Source organism: Aedes albopictus, chromosome 3 (assembly GCF_035046485.1).
Source record: "Aedes albopictus strain Foshan chromosome 3, AalbF5, whole genome shotgun sequence".
NCBI lineage: Eukaryota > Metazoa > Arthropoda > Insecta > Diptera > Culicidae > Aedes > Aedes albopictus.
The window spans coordinates 376,157,991-376,177,003 of NC_085138.1; the positions used below are offsets into that span (position 1 = coordinate 376,157,991).

The window sequence follows — 19,013 nt, forward strand, 5'->3', positions numbered from 1 at the left end:
TAGGCCTGCTGGCGACGGAGATAGTCGAGTGACTCCGTAGCTTGAAGGAATAGAAGCGCCCGTCTAGCGAATTGGGAGTCGTGAGTTCGAGTCTCACCGGAGTACGTGGATTTCTTTTCATAATTTCAAATCTCAATTTGTTCATCGAGCACATGTTCTGTTGTGCACATGGATGTCAAAGCATTTTCAACAGTGTAAGATTTTTTTCCTCATCTTGTCTCCAATCTGAAATAACTTTTCACTCGTTGCAAGAAAATCGATGAAATTTTCACCATTTAAAGAGGATTAGTGTATGATCAGAGTGCTGCAAAAGAATGATGATTATGTTCATTGAGAGCGCCACTAGAAAATGTGACATGATTCCAGATTCTAAGTGAACATAGCTTTAGTACAAGGGGTAGTCACTATATACTAGTGTGGGTCATCGGAACCGTTTTCTCAGATCAAAGCTTTTTTGGTTCCGTTTCGGGTCCTGAGTATCTGTGCAAAATTTGAGCACGATCGGTTGCGTCTACACTTTGCGCATTCCAATTGAAATTTGTATGGGAGTTTGTATGGAAAAACACACTTTTTTGCATTTTTATCATAAGTTGAAAAAGTTTGTCTGAAACTTTTTAACCGATACTGTAAAATGATAGCCTAGTGTTATAGCCGTAACCACGGCCGTAACCAAGGGAATAAAACAGGTAGCTAGGAGCTAAGGTTTATTGCTTCTGACTTGATTGGTGGTTGGCTAACTAATGACATTTTATTCTATTCTAAATTCCAGGCCTACTACTATCATAATTATCAGGCGAGGCCTGCTACATCTCCCCCTCTTAGAATATGTCGTAGGACGACAGCCATCTTGGAATTCTTGATTCTCGTACAGAACGTCGCAGATATCCTTCAACTGGTTCCGATGAGACCGGCGGTGGTACGGTCGGAGCTTCATCATCTTCAATCGGCGGAATGCCAGACGTAGCTTGTACCGGACCAGCAGCTTCTTCCAAGACCGGTGGCGGGGTGACAACAGGAACAAGAGCTTCGACAATATCAGGCTGTTCTTCGGGATCAGCCAGTACCGCTGTAGCTTGTAGCTGTACTTCATCGAGCAAGACTTCCCACGGTAGCTGCGTCGTTGGTTCTGGAACGGCGGTATCGTAGCGAGGGCGCATTTGGTTGACATGCGCTCTAACCAGCTTCGGTCTTCCGTTGTTTTCCAGCGACACAATGTAATGAACAGAACCTTTCCGTTCGATGACTCGACCTGGCATCCATGACTTGGTATTCCGGAAATGCTGTTCAACGTACACCAGGTCATCTTCTTCGAAGTCGCGCTTGATTGCTCCATGCCGGCGATTGAACTGCTCATTCTGCTTGAGGTTCTTGGCACCTGGGGCTTCAGGAGCAGGCTTCTTCAAGAGGTCCAAAGTGGTGCGTACTGGTCTTCCGAGGAACGCTTCTGCAGGAGACGTCGATTGCGGTGTGTTTCGATTTGGAGTTGAGCGATACACCGAGAGGAATGTCTGCAGGTGCTCCAGTGTGGGTGAGCCTTCCCCCTTGCTCAGCTTCTTGAGACCGCGCTTGAGGGAGTCAACGAATCGTTCCGCTTGACCATTGGACTGCGGATGGTAGGGAGCAGTGCGGAGGTGGGTGATACCATTTTCACGGCAATACTGCTGAAACTGCACGCTGGTGAATTGCGTGCCGTTGTCCGAGACCAGAGTGTCCGGGTTGCCGAAACGGGAAAACGTCTCACGTAGCAGATCCAGGGTTGCAGTTGTGGTGATGGAACGGGTGCGAAAAATTTCAGGCCACTTCGAGTAGGCATCCACGATGACGAAATAGTAATAACCGTCGATTGGGCCAGCGAAATCAATGTGGACGCGTTGCCACGGCTTGACTGCAAGCGGCCACGACTCCAGGCTTGCTTTTGTCGGAGACTTTGCTGCTTCAGCGCACGCTGTGCACTCTTGAACGAACTGCGTCACGTCGTCATCCACATTCGGCCAGTAGATGTAGCTTCGGGCCAGAGACTTCATCCGGTCCATTCCTGGGTGTCCACGATGCAATTGTCGAACAATCCGCTTACGAAACTTGAGGGGAACGACGATTCGATCGCCGAACATGATGCAGTCGTCGACAACTTGAAGTCCATCTCGTCTTGCGAAGTACTTCTTGACATCTGGATCTGCGATTTGCTTCGGTTGGGCCGGCCAACCCTCCTTGAGGAAGTTCACCACTTGCTGGAGAACTGGGTCCTTTCGTGTTTCAGCCACAATCATCTGGTGCGTGACTGGGAGGTTGCTGATGGTGTCTTCGAGTATTGCTTTCGCTTCGGATTCGACGTTTACGGCGGCTATCACGTAATCTTCATCCGGCCTTCGTTGTGTTGACATCATCCGCGAAAGGAAATCCGCATAGCCGAAGTTTGTCGTTGAAACGTGCTTGATGTCGAAATCATACAGCAGGAGTGTCAAGGCCCAACGCTGCAATCGATTCGCGGTGTAAACAGGAATACCCTTCTTGGAACCGAAAACCTTGAGGAGCGGTTGGTGATCGGTCTGCAGGAGAAAGTGGCGTCCGTACAGCATCTTGTGGAAGCGAGTGACAGCGAAAATAAGGGCCAATGCTTCCTTTTCCACTTGTCCGTAGTTCATCTCTGCCGGGGTCAGTGAGCGAGAGGCATGAGCGATTGCCTTCACTTCACCGGTCGGGAACCGATGCATGATGACTGCGCCAAGGCCGTACTTCGATGCATCTGCTGCGACGATGATCTCCTTGGATGGGTCATAGTGGGTGAGCAGCAGATCGGAGAGTAGAATGGCCTTGAACTGCTCGAAGGATTGTTGGCATTCGTTGGTCCAATTCCAACGGGCATCTTTCTTGAGCAGGTTGTCCAGAGGGGCCCGGAGTTTCTTCATCTGCTTCACGAATCGACCATAGTAGTTCACAGCACCGAGGTAGGAACGGAGCTGCTGAACGTCCTTCGGAGGTTGCATCTTCGAAATGGCATCAGTTTTGGAAGGGTCCGGGCGGATGCCATCTTTGTCCACGATATGTCCGAGGAACTCGATCTGGGAGAGTACGAAACGACACTTTTCGAGACGTAAGTGGAAACCATACTCACGTATACGGTTGAGAACGGCGTAGAGATTGCGGTCATGTTCCTCCTTGGTCCGACCAGCGATGAGGATGTCGTCCAGATACGGCTTGACTCCAGGGATGCCGGCCACCATGCTGTCGATGATGCGCTGGAAAGCGCCGGGTGCCGACTTGACTCCAGGGGGTAATCGGTTGTACTGGAATAGGCCACGGTGGGTGTTGACCGTGAGTAGCTTCCGCGATTCCTCCTCGACCTCGACCTGCAGGTAAGCGTCAGACAAGTCGAGGTGTGTGAAGTAACGTGCTCCAGCCAGTTCCGCAAAGAGGTCGTCAGGATGAGGCAGTGGGTGGCGGTCACATTCCAGCGCGTCGTTCAACCCCGTCGAATAATCACCACACACACGGACCGAAATGTTGTCCGCTTTGCGACTATTGGAGCTGCCCAGTCCGAGAATCGAACCGGAGAAATGATACCGTTGTTCTGGAGCCTTTCGAGTTCTTCATCTACCTTGGGGAGCGCAGCGTACGCCACGGGTCGCTTCGGGCAATAGGAAGGACGTGCATCAGGCTTCAGGTACAGCTTCACTTGCGCTTTAGTGCACCTACCCAGCGTGCTTCGGAAAACCTCCGGGAAGTGTTGCTTGAGTTGACTCACGTATTCATCGGGTTGTTGGTCGGGACGTTGGTGTACGACGTTGACCAAGCTGCTGATCGGCACAGACCACAGATCGAATAGATCCATAGTCTCGATTCCAAGAACGTTGAGTTCAGCGTTGTCCGAGATGAAGATGCGACCGGTTTTGGTCACATTCCTGATGGTGATCTCGGTTTGGAACTCGGCGAGAAGGTTCAGGTTGCCACCAGAAGCTGTTACTGCAGATTCCTCCGTCGGTTGAGTGGGTGGCTGTCCGATGCTGTTCCAAGTATCTTCGGAGATAATGGTGATGTCGGACGCCGAGTCGTGCTGGAGCTTGACTGTTGTACCGTTGAGCTCGACCGGGATGAACTTCCGCTTGCTTCCAACGTTTCGAACGGTGTGGATGCTCCTCGTCTTCACGTTCTCTCTGGGTTTCGTCTGCTTGAATGGCTTCGAGGGCGTAGGCTTGTTGCTTGAACAGTACCCCTCCTTGTGTCCTAGCTGCTTGCATCTGGAACAGGTGTGCGAAGCGAATGGACACTCGCGTACGTAGTGCTGGTCACCACACTTCCAGCAGGGCGTTTTGGGGATTTTCGGATTTTTCACAGGATTCTTCGGCTTGCGGGAGACAATGTTGACGTTGCGTGCTTCCTTGTTCTCCACCATCAGTGTGTCCTGTTTGAGGTTGGCCACGCGATGGCATTCTTCCACGAGGTTCTCCAGGGTGACCTTGCTGGCCGCTTCTCCTTGTTCGTTGACTGCGGTTTCGTCGGCTTCCAGCTTCGAGATCAATCTTGTTCGGATGTCCGCATCCCGTGGCGATTGGAGTCCACAGACGAAACGGAGCGCCTTGAATTGATCCGGGGTGAGCTTGGAGAGTTGAAACGCTTCACAGTGTTTGTTCACCATGGCAGCATACGAGGTGAAGTCATCCGCGTCACTTTTTGCGTACTGCAGGCATTGGTAAAGGGAATGAAAGACCGACTTCTGCCGACCGAACAGTTTCTTCAGCTTCGTGACGGTCTCGTCCAGGGTGAAGTCCCGGGGGTGGTTGGGAAGAATGGTATTCACGTACTTTTCGTGCAAAGGTGTGCTTAGCTTGCGTAGAAGCAACCTCACACGGGCGGCGTCGTCCAGGGATTGGCCGTCCTTCGTGATGACGTCCTCGTACCTCGCGTACCAGCCATCGAAGAAAACTCCGCCGTCCGGATCGTACTGGAAATCTTGAATGCCGCTTGCCAAAGACTCGATGATCTTCTCGCTGCCGGAGCCGGGGTGGCCACGGATTCCCAGATTTTCGATTTGCTGCTGCTGCGCTTCAATCTGGTGCTGCTGCCGCGCGATGAGATTGGTGAGCTGCAGGATGGCGTTCTTCAGATCCGCGTCGGGCATTTTCTTGATGTTTTCGGGGGTTTTTCTTGAGGGTCTTCGAGTTGCTTCAAACTTTTTCTTTTCGTCGCCAGCTGTTATAGCCGTAACCACGGCCGTAACCAAGGGAATAGAACAGGTAGCTAGGAGCTAAGGTTTATTGCTTCTGACTTGATTGGTGGTTGGCTAACTAATGACATTTTATTCTATTCTAAATTCCAGGCCTACTACTATCATAATTATCAGGCGAGGCCTGCTACACCTAGGATGTTCTGAAAAACTTTGTTGAAGACCGCAAAGTGATCCGATGCTTGTGGAAATAGTTACAACCAACGAACCGCATGCATGTGTTTATGTTTTAACATGTAAAGGAATAACAATAGCAACAAAATCATGCTGTTCCGCCTAGCAATGCCAACGCTATAACTTTTTTCATAAGCATCAGATCACTTCGCGGTCTTCGACAAAGTTTTTCAGGACACCCTAGACTATGTTTTGACTTTATCGGTTACATGGTCTTGTTATGAGAGAAATACAAAAAAGTGTGTTTTTCCATGTAAAACCCCATACAAACTTCAAACGCGATGCGCAAAACGTAGACATAACCGATCGTGCCCAAATTTTGCACACTTATTTGAGACCTGAAATGGGATCAAAAAAGTTTTGATCTGATGGGATGCCATTGAATTTTTCATTTTTCCATATAAACGATGACCCACTCTACTATATACACTATAGATTCCATAGACTCGCGGAGACATGGTTGAGTAATACGATTTTAGTGTGTTTTACCGTGAATAGGCTCCTAAAGGCCTATCTCAATTTCTACATAATTCGATCAAGCATTGATTAAAACGACATGTTTACTCATTTTTTAAGTAGTCTTATTAGGTAAAGCCTATAAAATAAATTTCCAAAAATTTTATTAATTTTTGCAACACTCTTTGTTTAGCACTCAATTTTGGGTAAATTTTGTTTACCGTGTATGTCAAACAGGAACATTTGTTGTCAAAAATGAACCAATGTGATGTCGTTTGCAACCCGTCGTTTCACTTTCGTTACGTCAAGGTTGACCTCTAATGTCAAACAAGACCTGCTCATAATTATTTTATTTTCGAGTTTATTAACTATTCTGTCATTGTTTAAATTCGGAAAAAATACTATTGAGATCAGAAAAGCATGCTCCTTCGTGTTATGCAGTAAAACCGGGAAAATATTTTTCATTTTAGGACCCTATTTAGAGTGTACCGGGCAAATATGACGTCACGTAATCCATTATCGCTATTGAAATCGTGACGTCATGCTCGTTTGGCTACACGAACTGACAGTTCGTTTGGCTACAGTTGTCTTCGCCTCCGCGAGTCTATGGAATCTATAGTGTCTATACTCTATGAGCCATTTTACGAAGTGACAGCAATGTTGATGATGATATTGGTTTTCACGGGTTATTGGACGCTACCTCCTGTCAAAATTCATTCATAAAATCGGCTCGTAAAATGGACTATACTACAAATCTGGTACTTCACCAATCTGTCCTACACTGCGAATCCGGCATTACCCTTTAAGGTGTAAAAAGTACCCTCTTTTTCCTAGTATATGAAGCTGTCAAAATAAAGGGTACTTGTCAATTTTTGAAAAAGAGTAATTTTTTCCCTTCTTCGAATTCCGACCGGGTACTCTGTAATGAGTGAAAAATTTGTTAAACATTACGAGGTGCGTCTACAGATGATGCTTGTTATTTGCTGATTTTTGCGGGTAAGTTCAACTAAATATTTATTCAACTGTGTTTTAAAGTGACGAACTAATGGAAAGTTTGATTATTTCATAGGATGCCGACAGCTCCGAGTGTGATTCTGGACCTCCGCTCAAGCCTCCATCTGATCCAGTTGTGTACAGGATTCAATCAACCAGATGCTGGAAGAAAGGTTATCCGCGGCTCTTTGGCGAAACCCACATACATAATTAAGAAGTAAAATAACAGGAATGAATAAATATTTCGCTAGAAGTATCTTTTGTGCGTTGTTTGCCATTCAATTTTTGCATTTAAAAATTAAATTATTTATTAGGCCGATGCAAATATTATTTTTCTTTTATGTCCGAGACCTCTCATCAGGTACGAGGGGGGGGACAAAAATAAATAAGGAACAAACGAAAAAAGACTATTGAAAAATTGGAATTTTTACCAACTATTGAAAAAATATTTTTCAACTATTGAAAAATAGTTGCTTGTAAAAAAATTGTCTATTGAAAATGGAGTCATGAGACGCCATGTTTTTTTTTTCGCCCCTTCAATATTTTGAGGATTTTGAAGGGGGGGGGGGTGACATAAAACAAATTAAATATTTGCATCGGCCTTACTAAGTCCCCATAAAATGATAAAGAGGGTAAATTTCACTCTTGTCATAATTTCAGATCATTCCAGAAAAAGGGTAAAAATCACTCGTTTATTTGACGTACAAGCGGTTTACCCTTTAAAGAGTAAAGGTCGTTTACTCTTTTTATGAGTTCACCTAGTTAGTCTCGAAAAGGGTACTTTTTTACTCTTTAAAGAGTACTTTGGTCTCTCAGTGTAGGGGACCAAGTCGGCCATTGTGGCAGCCACGTTTGTGTACTCTGAAGTTTCTCCTTAACGCTCGTGTGCATCGGCTTGCGTTTCAGTGTGCTCTACAAATGTAGTACTGCATTGTGATAATTTCAGCCACAGGGATATAGTGGGCGCTCCCTCGTAGGTTGTTAGATGAGATTTTATTTACCGTGTAAAGATGTTAATAAACCGAAACGTCAAAACATTTCATTCGTTTTCGGCACTCCTCACATTTTTTTGCCAGTTTTCAGCTGAAATTCATCAAAAAGTAATGATAAAAATACGTTTATTGCCCTGAAAACTAAACTCTTTGACCATGACCGATAGCAGTCCCATCGTTGTGTAAGTATCTGGCGTTCGGTGAATCCTAATCTCGATAACACAAAAATATTTCCCCAATAATCCCCAATAATATTCTAGCTCCTTGAAGATTCCGTTTCCTACGCATCGAGAAGCGGAAGTTGCCTACGAGGTGCTGCGAATCGACATCGAACCAAAGCGAAGCTTTATCGAAAAATCCCTCAAACTAGAAGACAAGCAACTGCTGGTGGAGTTTCGAGGTCAGCAGGCCAAAAACGTCCGAGTGGGAGTGACTTCTTTCTTCGAATCGTTGCTGCTCGTCTGCGAAACGTTGGACCAGTTCGGTCCGCCGTTGGCCGATAAGTACGATTATTACGGCGTCGAGTAGATAGAGTAGGATGGCAGAACACACTCCCGCTCCGACGCCTTCACGTGCCATCTATGGATTCTGTTTGTTCCTGCTGTTTAAGACGCTGTTCATATTGTACGTACTGTGGGCATTTATTCCAACTTCCGTTTTGGACGGTTTTGGGTTGACTTACCTTCCTGACAAATACTTTGCCCTGTTCGTTCCGATTCTGGTGCTGGTGGGGCTGACATTTTTCGCATTCCTGATCTATCCGTCGCTGTCGCTCGCGATGATGCCGGATGTGGACGCGGTCTGCACCATCACGGATCGCTTCTCGATCGTCCGCTGTCAGTACCAGTATCCGGATCGGCAACGGTGCAATCAGAAAATCGACGGAGTCTACCGGGACAGCTGGGCGGCGAAACCGTTCTGTTCGAAGCACTCGATCCGGGTGACGACGGCTAGTGATTTGAGAAGCAGCGTCAGAATATCGAACTATTGCGATTGTCCCGAGGAGGAACGTTGTTTGCTTCGGAAGGATCCGGGACATTTGGCGAGATTGCGGGTGAAACAGATGGTACCGGCGGTGGCGGATTTAAACCTGGGGGAGGTGAGTCGTGTGCTCTACCGGAAGCGGAGACGAATGAACTAAGCTACTGAAACCAAATAAAACGCGTCATTCTTGGAAGAAATTTATTTTACACAATGGCTTAAACACTAAATTAACGTTAGAGAATCCGAAACTCAAGGTGCCTTCGGCTTTTTGTTCCTATTCCGGTTCTTGACGTTATGCGTTTCGTAGAAGTTGCTTCCGATCTTCTTGCGCTTGGATGCCCTCTCGACGGCTCTTCGCTGCTTGGCGGTCATCTTGGGCAGACCCTTCGCTGCAGTTTCCGTGCTTTCCTCTTCCTCCACGTCGAAGTTTCCGCTCGCAGATTTTGTTTTGCCCTTGTCAGCAGCAGCGGACTTGGCCTTGGCACTTTTGTGAACGACCTTTCCCATTTCCTCGTCGTACTCGTCTTCCGAGTAGAAATCGGAAATTCCGGACGAGTCGTCGTCATCCTCGTTCTCCGGATTCTGGGACTTGGCCTTTTTCTTTGCCTTGGCCTCTTGCTTCTTCTCTTCCTTGAGCTTTTCCAGCAGTTCCAGATCAATTTTGTCAATCTCGCGAACGTCTTCGCTCTCGAATTCCAGATTGACCTTGATTTTGCGGAAGTCCTGAATCTGGAACAGTTCTCGTCCCTTTTTAATCGAGTCGGGAATGGTTGGTGTGGCCGTCACTCCCGAGAACGTACTCTTCTGTTCATCCTCCGTGGCCGCCTTTTCTCCATCCGTGGTCTGGTCCAGAACGGATTTGGGAATCTCGAATCCTTCCGGAGGCACATAGAACGGCAATCGTCCACGCTGCCAATCGTTGAGAACCATCTTGGCCACGGTTTGGACATCCGGCTCGCCCTTCTTCAGAAGCTTTCCGGACTTTTTAGCGATCTGCTCTAAGAAGTCTATGTGCGAACTCCATTCGGTAATTCCGTACGTCTTTAGAAGATATTCCCTACGGATTCTTCTCAGCACTTCTTCAATGTAGTCTTCCGGATTGTTGACCAATTCGACACGAACGACGCCCTTCAAAACTTTTTCTGTGTCAGTTTCGGCCGTCGGGTAGACCACTCCCGGACAATCGATCAAGAAAATCCTCTTCATCAGAGTAATGTACTGCCACACCTTGGTTTCTCCGGCGATTGGCGCCACTTTGCACACCTTCTTGCTTCTCAAAGCGTTGATAACCGACGACTTTCCCACATTTGGATACCCAATGAACCCAACGCTGATCTGCTTCTTGTCCACATGCAACTTTCCGATCTGCCGCAGCAGATTGATCAAAGCTCCCTTTCCGAAGGGATGCGTCAACGAAGCGTGGAAAGCAATCGTCGGATATTCCTTGCTCAGCAGAGCCACCCAACGCTGCGTCACCCAAATCGGCACCAGATCCACCTTGTTCAGGATGAAGAACAGATGTTTGTGGGGCTTTTCCTTTTTCAAGAATCCTTCGATGTACTTCGAACGCGTTCCCATTGGATCTCTAGCGTCCAGCACCTGCAGCAACACGTCCGCCGAATCGATCACCTTGTGCAGCTCGTTCCAGATACGTTTGCTCTGTCCGGCGGCGAAGATCCATTCCCGAACCTGTAATAGAGTAGAAATCATTCAGTTGCAGCGGTATCAATTACAGCGAATATTTCTGTTTCTTCTATTTTTTGCCTTGCAATCGTAACCCAAAGTACCAACGACCGTACATACCTGATCCTTCACTCCTTCATCCTCTCGCTCCAAGTCCCGATCCTTGCCCTCGTCGTACCGATCCGCCAAATCCTCTGCATTCTTGGTCAAATCCTCCAAATCGCGCACCTTCAACGACGGCCGCTTCCTCTGCGTCTTCGGTCCGAACGTTGTATCGAAACTCTCCGTGTCCAAGAGATGCACCCTCTGGTACCGAGCGGTTTCGTTCAGCAGAGTAATCGGCAGCTGGGTCGGTTTCATGATCACCTTGTACGGATCCTTAACCGCTTTGCCCATCTCCTCCTGAAACTTCTGCAGCGAGCTTTGCGAAATCACCCGAGAGTTAGCGAACCATTTCGGAGATGGTTCCACCCGAGCCACAGTACCGCTGGCGACCCACCCCTGGAACGGAGCCGGGGTCAAAATCTTTCCCTTTCTGTCCCGCTTCGCCTTGAAATTCCGGTACATCTGCAGCCGCTTGATGGTGGATTTGCTTCGGGGCTTGGCAACCCCTTTAAGCCCTTCGGTCGACCGTTCCGGGTTCATCGAGTGACCCGATTTGTTGGTCGACAATTTACGGGGCGGCCCCGAACGGGAGCTCACTTTCGGCATCTTGCTGGCGGTGTACGAACTTTCTTTGCGCTGGAAACAGTAAATTTTAATGGTTATTAACGAATTGATCGAGAAATTCTAATATTTTTACCAAAATTTACGAGCACCGCACGAAACTGCTTCGATGCCTAAAAACGTGGTGGACGATGTTTTGGTGAGTCGCGTTGAGAAACGTCAAAAAACAAAAACAGCCCGGCTTGATGACAACCCTGCGACTGAGGTTATGATGGATGCGGCATGAAATGCAGCAGGGTGACCAGTTAATTTTACTGTAGTACTAGATGAATCTTTGATCATCTACGAAGTCAGGTCCCTGGCATCAATGGATTTTATTAACGAGTCTGGAATAACAAAGAGGAGATACGTCAAAATTGGAACAGCCGATTTGCTGTCATCCCCATAGTTCCAATCGAGCAGGAGACCTGTCAAAACGACCAGGATTCGCCACTTTGGTATACTCGAGACACTTTAGATTTTATCGTAGCCAATCTCTAGATTGAATTTAAATAAGGGCGAAAGCTCGGGCGAAAGTAACTTGAGAGAGTTCTCTTCATCGACTCTCTCTTCTGCAAATTAAAGTGACAAGATGCAACTTCAATCGAACTTTTTTACACTTAGACGCTAGATTGCATCGCAACCTAGGGTTCATTCAAATATTACGTAACGCAAAACTTGACCATTTTAGACCCCCTCCCTCCCCCACGTAACAAATTTTGTATGGACAATTTTGAATTTTTGTATGAAGCGTAACACAGAGCAACACCCCCTCCCTCCCCCCTTAGCGTTACGTAATATTTGAACGAACCCCTAGCGATTTATGACCAAAAAGTTCAACCATATTTGCATCTTGTCACTTTAATTTGAAGAAGAGAGAGTCGATGAAGAGAACTCTCTCATGTTACTTTCGCCCTTATTTAAACTCAATCTAGATTCTTACTGCTTTATATTGTTCGTGCAGTAGAAAATCGGAATTTTTGACACGCGAAAATCGATGTTTCTCCTAAACCGTGTGTCGGACGTACGTCGGACACAGTGCGCTGGATAGAGGGCCAGATCCGCTATCCAGCGCACTACGTCCGACGTTAGGTTTGACATATGGATTTTGAGAAAATTCGATTGGCAGGTGTAGGGAATCTTCGGGTTTCAACCGCGACGACAATACCCATATTCGTGTAAATTGAAACGAGCGTGTAATCAACAAACGCTGCTTTGTTTAATGTTGTGGGCCACACACGAAATGCACCGCCACATTGCGTGTTTGTTGGGTTGCTTTATTCAACTAATCGCGTGCTCCTCTTCCCGTACATTAATATTAATGCGAGTTTGAAGTGTTTTGTGATCATTTGAGGTGCAAAAATGATTTTAAAAATTGATCAAAAAACCAAAATAAACGTTAAACAAAAAGTTGTTGATGTTTTTGCATTTGACAGTGGGCGCTATTTATTAGCGCCCATGACATCCTGTCTACCATAATTCCAATGCATTGATATATGCCGTGTCGGGGGCCTGTACGAAGTATTTGTGTCAGCTGATTTTTTGGGTTCAAAGTCGAGCTTTTCCATGGTGTATTTAGTGTTGACTCTGGTGAATGAGTTCTTGGAGTTTATCTTCAAAGAGGTTCCAATTTGCTTCGTTGGTTTTCCATCTGGGTGTTCGGTTCGTGAACGTTTTGCAGCCGCGGATAAGGCAATCGTAATTGGCAAATGATCACTGCCATGTTGATCGTTTAAGATTATTCAATTCAGTTCTGCTGAACAAAAGGTTAGGTTAATGCACGTTGAGCTGTTTTGTGCTCCCGGATGAATGAAAATGGCACTACCGTCGTTTAGGGTAATTAATTCGTTTTCCTTGACTATGTTATCAATGGTTTTGCCACGGCTGTCGTCTTTGGGTGATTCGCATCAGAGGCTATGTTGTGCTTTGAAGTCTCCTGAGATAAGGGAATTACGTCCTACAATTGGGGGAAGGGGAGGGGGTTCTAGAAAAGTGTGACAGTACGTGTATTGGGTATAGGAAAAGTGCGTGACAGAGGGGGAGGGGGGGTCTAGGAATCCCGAAAAACGATGGACGTAATATTTGAATCTTCCCTAATAGTTTTGGTAGTAGATCTCGCATTTCAAAAATTTTGAAATATTGTATTGCGACTAACTATTGGGTGGAGAATCCTATTTTAAAATAATCCAGATACCCCTAAAGAACCCAATTTAGGCACAATTCACTTCTTTAATGGTGTTGAGATATTGTCATATTCTGAATTTGCATGCCAAACTGGGTCGAAAACAGAATTTTCATGATTTTTGGTGCCCGCCCGCATAGTTGTGAACCGTAAGCTTATTGCGCATTGCGCAGTTAAAAGTGCGACGAGGAAGTGCGGAATCTCAGATAAAAGTGAACGATTTGATGCAATATCGTACTTTTATTAAGGATTCCGCACTCTGTCGCAGTCCAGTTAGCAATGCAATAAACTATACTACTTCGCATATTATCCACAACATTTTAAGACTATCTTTGAACCATTCCGCATGTTATCCACCATCACTACAAGTGGTTGTGTCAGTTTGTTGTAGTATACGTTATGGTAAATTGTAATGGGCCAAATTACCATATGACGAATAGGCTGTTAATTAAGTTAGGTTACAATAAAAAATCAGCATTTTTCTCGTACAAAATTTTCGTAAAACAATATGACAGATTGTAGATATATAATTTGCATTTCGAGCCAATAATATTAGGGAAAATTATGACAATGTAGTTGAACAATAAGTTTGATTGAAAAAGATAACTAATAATGAAATTGTTAATTTATTGTGTGACATCTTTAAATAAAAGCATACCATAATCTTCTAGTGTGGCTTTACAATAAAAGTTCAACATTTATCTTAGTTTTTATCAAATTTAAACAACAATATTTTTTGCGTATAGATCAATCAGATCAATCAATATATTATAATATTTTTGTACAATTATGAGCTGTTGCTTGATTGAAGGTCAACCTAGACCGTGCACGCGAATGGATTTTTCAGAAACTTAACCTCCGGAAGGGCATCATAAATATCTGCTGTGGTAGTTACCCAACTAACAATCACTCATTTAACAGGCACCATTATGACGAATTGATTCAGCATGATGTTGAAAAACAATTGGCTTCTTTAGCGGTGTTGAGATAATTCCATATTCTGAATCTGCATGCGAAACTGAGCCGAAATCCAAATTTTCATGAATTTTGGTGCCCGGGAACCTATTTAAAAATCAATTTAAAGTTTGTATGGGAGCGATTTGTCGAATCACCTCTCGTCGCATTTTGTACTGGGTGGAGCTGTCAAACAGTTACCCAGCTGTCAAAAGGTGATTTCAAAAAATCTCTTTGAAATTGATTTTAGGTATCAAAATGAAGTTCTAAAAATCTGAAAAAAATCATAGTGGCTCAAAAAAAGGTGCTCTTTCGTATAAAATCATAAAATCGATACATTTTTCTTAATTTAAAAACCCAATTGAATTATTTTCACGTACAACCTATGTTCTGGTTTTGTTCACACAAATTTGGAGAAGTTATAAAGCATCATGTTGTGCACCAACTTATTTTTTGTTGTTAAAAGCGTTTAACAGATATACAGGAAAGCTTTTATTAAACTTTGTCAAAAATGACTTAAATAAATAAAATGCAAAAATGTTTAACTGTCACGAGAGTAATTATTTGCTCTCATGTTGAGAACACCTATTATGAATAGGAAGCAATCAGTGAAGTACTAGATTGAAAGTAGTGAGCTGGATTTTTGTATGGTGAGATGATCAATTCTCCGTTTCTGCAAAGAAATGCTGCAAACAGCGTGGGTTATATGATTTCTGATGCTGTTTGAGCAAAACTTTGGGTAACTGTGTTGTTGAAGTTGCAAGAAATAAATAATACAACAACACAGTTACCCAAACTTTTGCTCAAACAGCATCAAATTAGGCAAGAAATCATATAACCCAAGCTGTTTGCACCATTTCATTGCACAAACGGAGAATTGATCATCTCACCATACAAAAATCCAGCTCACTACCCAACTAACAATCACTCATTTAACAGGCACCATTATGACGAATTAATTCAGCATGATGTTGAATAACATTTGAATTATTTTCACGTACAACCTATGTTCGGGTTTTGTTCACACAAATTTGGAGAAGTTATAAAGCATCATGTTGTGCACCAACTTAATTTTTTGTTGTTCAAAGCGTTTTACAAATGTACAAGAAAGCTGTTATTAAGCTTTGGCAAAAATGACTGAAAATAAATAAAATGCAAAAATGTTGAACTCTCACGAGCGTAATTATTTGCTCTCATGTTGAGAACACCTATTATGAAATAAGAATTACATATAAAATTACCTAAATCCAGATTAGAACTTGAGACCTGTCGATTGCCAGCCGCATGCCTTCCTATCTGCGCCATCCTAGAGATGGTGAGATGCAGCGCCCAAAGCAAAACATAATCTTCCCATGACTCAATAATGATCACTCCTGAACTTGTGTTCAGCAGTGGTGAATTAGCACAGCACGAGGTAATCAACTGAACAACGCCTTATGCTTCAACAGCTGTTCAGCCCAAAACACGTGTTTTCCATTCTGATTTCGCTGTCAGTATTTTTATCGCACGGTGAGAAAACTTGTATGGAATGCGGCCAAAAAGTGCTGGTCCTTATTGAAGATATTGTTTCCAGACGAACTTATTGCGATATGAATGTTTTTATTTTTATTATTGAATATCGATCTTTAAAAATGTATGACAATATGTGGTGCGGTATGGTCTTGGACATGTTGCATTCACATCATCTGTTCAGGTAATCTACTCATGTTCAGTCGAAGATCCGTTAAGCAATTTTTTATTTATGCTTTTGTCATGGAATCTTGATATTATGTTCAATAAAAAGTGCATAAGGATGTTTAGGGATACTTGAAATGTGTCGATTTCTGAATGCTGTTTGATTATCTAGGTGACTGTGGGAACAATATTCAGTAAACACGACAGCACTGAAATGTCAAATGCGCCGATCCAAGCGTCTCGTACAATCGAACTGCTGCGAAAGATAAAAAATATAATAAAAAAAGACACGGACAACGTCTTCAGCTTTCGGTTGTACAGACTGTTTTAAACTTAACATTAGACAACGGACAACGGAGCATGCACCAGTGGAAACGGGCAAATATAATAATCAAGGTACAAGATATCTTGTTACAGACTAATAAATAAATGCCTCATTTTTACGTTGATTACGTCTCTTGGCACTCAATGTTAAACTACAAACTTCTATTCTGTTTTATTTTATTTGACTCGTTTAAAATTTTGGATCTTTAATCACCCTCATTCTTGTTTTCGATCGAATCCACTTTCGAACGAAAATCGTTTGCATTCCCGTTTACGCCAGCAAAATCAAATGGCCTACTGATTCGATCGAACCAAAAACGTTCGAAAGTGGATACGTCCGTAAACAAGAATGAGGGTGAATAACTTGGTTGTCTAAACAGTTTTAGCCATGATTTATCCCATAATCTGAACAAAGTTCCGAGTCAAACTATGGCGGGTTGAAGGCGTTTATTTGACAAGTGAAAAGCACATTGTTCAGGAGCATATGCTTATCGATACATCAGCTTAATAAGATGCAGACAAATGTTTTGTTAAACTCTTTTGTTCAGGAATCAATGCTTGTCGAATAAATTTTTTGTTAAACTTTTGAAAAGTGTTTTAATTCATCATTGTTGATACCGACGAGGAAAGTCGAACATTGACTATTTTCTCAATTGAAAAATCATTTAAACAGTAATGTATAGAGCATAATTTTAGTTCAGCTATCATTACCATTATTAAGCAATAATTCAGCAAGCTTGCTTGTTTGTGACTTGCAATTGTTAGTTGGGTACCGTCTACCCCCGTTGGTTTGAACGACACCTCATGCAAACCAACGGGGTTAATTTTTTAATTTGAACTTCTAGTAACCCTGTGGACATCGAAAAACACACTAAGGGCTTGTTCACAAATGTCATAACGCTGGAGGGGGTGGGTGGGTGTCCTTTATGGTGTTACAGCTCGAACAAAATAAAATTTTCCCCATATAAACAGTGTTACGAAGGGGTGGGTGGGTGTTGAAAACGACCAATTTTAGCGTTATGACATTTGTGAATGAACCCTAATGGTAACCCTTTTTGCTGTTTTGTTTTGATTCTGCGTTCCGTTTCACCCCGTTCCAAGAGCAGAATGACGTTTGAACCATTTTTAGTTTGAACGATGTGCAAATTAGAGGGGGTCAAATTAAAAAGTGTTCAGATTAGATGAGGTCAAACCAACGAGGGTAGACGGTACTTTCAATCTAGTACTTCACTGATTGCTTCCTATTAAGAATTACATATAAAATTACCTAAATCTGGATTAGAACTCGAGACCTGTTGATTGTCAGCCGCATGCCTTCCTATCTGCGCCATGCTTGAGATGGTGAGATGCAGTACCCAAAGCAAAACATAATCTGACTTAATAATGATCACTCCTGAACTTGTGTTCAGCAGTGGTGAATTAGCACAGCACGTGGTAATCAACTGAACAACGCCTTATACTTCAACAGCTGTTCAGCCCAAAACACGTGTTTTCCATTCTGGTTTCGCTGTCAGTATTTTTATCGCACAGTGAGAAAACTTGTATCGAATTCGGCCAAAAAGTGTTGGTACTTATTGAAGATATTGTTTCCAGACGTACTAATTGCGATATGAACATGTTTTCTTTTTATTATTAAATATCGATCTTTAAAAATGTTTGACGGCATCTGTTCAGGTAATCTACTCCTGCTCAGTCGAAGATCTGTTAAGCAATTTTTTATTTATGCTTTTGTCGTGGAATCTTGATATTATGTTCAATAAATAGTGCATAAGGATGTTTAGGGATACTTGAAATGTGTTTGATTATCTAGGTGGCTGTGGGAACAATATTCAGTAAACACGACAGCACTGAAATGTCAAATTCTTCGATCCAAGCGTCTCGTACAATCGAACTGTTGCGGAAGATAAAAAATATAATAATCAAGGTACAAGATATATTGATACAGACTAATAATAATAAATAAATGTCTCATTTTTACGTTGATTACGTCTCTTGGCACTCAATGTTAAATTACATAATTCTAGTCTGTTTTATTTTATGTGATTCGTTTAAAATAGCGGTTCTTTAATAACTTCGTTGTCTGAACAGTTTTAGCCATGATTCATCCCACAATCCGAACAAAGTTCCGAGTCAAACTATGACGGACTGAAGGCGTTTGTTTGACAAGTGAAAAGCACATTGTTCAGGAGCATATGCTTATCGATACATCAGCTTAATAAGATGCAGACAAATGTTTTGTTAAACTCTTTTGTTAAGGAAACAATGCTTGTCGAATAAATTTCTTGTTAAACTTTTGAAAAGTGTTTTAATTTATCATTGTTGAAACCGATGAGGGAAGTCGAATATTGACTACTTTCCCAATTGAAAAATCATTTAAACAGTAATGTGTAGAGCGAGGGGCGATTCACTTATGTATTTTCGATGCAACCCTGTGTATTGAAAATCGAATTGGTGTATTTTTTGTGTATTAATATGCATTTTTTGTATTGGTGGAATTATTTGCACTTTTGTGAATAAAATAGAATTGGCATGTATTGATGCAATAATTGAGTATTTTTCGAATAAATGTGTATTTTTTAATCGATTTTCACATTTTGCATTAAACGCAATGTGGGGACTTTTGTTTGTAAACAAATAGAATTCATTGAAGTTTTCTGATGCTGCATTGAGT

General features: G+C 43.3%; 4 protein-coding genes across 4 annotated transcripts; 2 read left to right on the plus strand and 2 right to left on the minus strand.

Moving 5' to 3' along the window:
* Positions 1-647: 647 nt before the first annotated feature.
* LOC134289609 (uncharacterized protein K02A2.6-like) lies at positions 648-5,241 on the minus strand. Its single transcript, XM_062855716.1, is given in 2 exon segments — positions 648-3,505; positions 3,508-5,241. Coding segments are annotated over 2 exon segments (4,296 nt in total). The 5' UTR covers positions 5,117-5,241; the 3' UTR covers positions 648-818.
* Positions 5,242-7,859: 2,618 nt separating this feature from the next.
* On the plus strand, positions 7,860-8,399 carry LOC109409868 (EKC/KEOPS complex subunit LAGE3). The gene is made up of 2 exons (XM_019683378.3): positions 7,860-8,018; positions 8,097-8,399. Exons 1-2 carry the CDS (start codon positions 7,993-7,995, stop codon positions 8,362-8,364), a joined length of 294 nt encoding a protein of 97 aa, XP_019538923.3. The 5' UTR covers positions 7,860-7,992; the 3' UTR covers positions 8,365-8,399.
* LOC109409867 (phosphatidylinositol N-acetylglucosaminyltransferase subunit P) lies at positions 8,375-9,021 on the plus strand. The gene has a single exon (XM_019683377.3). It carries the CDS (start codon positions 8,375-8,377, stop codon positions 8,975-8,977), a length of 603 nt encoding a protein of 200 aa, XP_019538922.3. The 3' UTR covers positions 8,978-9,021.
* Positions 9,007-11,417, minus strand: LOC109409866 (nucleolar GTP-binding protein 2). Its single transcript, XM_019683376.3, has 3 exons — positions 11,306-11,417; positions 10,624-11,244; positions 9,007-10,509 (listed from the first exon to the last, which is right to left on the minus strand). The coding sequence occupies exons 2-3, from the start codon at positions 11,212-11,214 to the stop codon at positions 9,070-9,072; spliced, it is 2,031 nt and encodes a 676-aa protein (XP_019538921.3). The 5' UTR covers positions 11,215-11,244; positions 11,306-11,417; the 3' UTR covers positions 9,007-9,069.
* Positions 11,418-19,013: the final 7,596 nt, after the last annotated feature.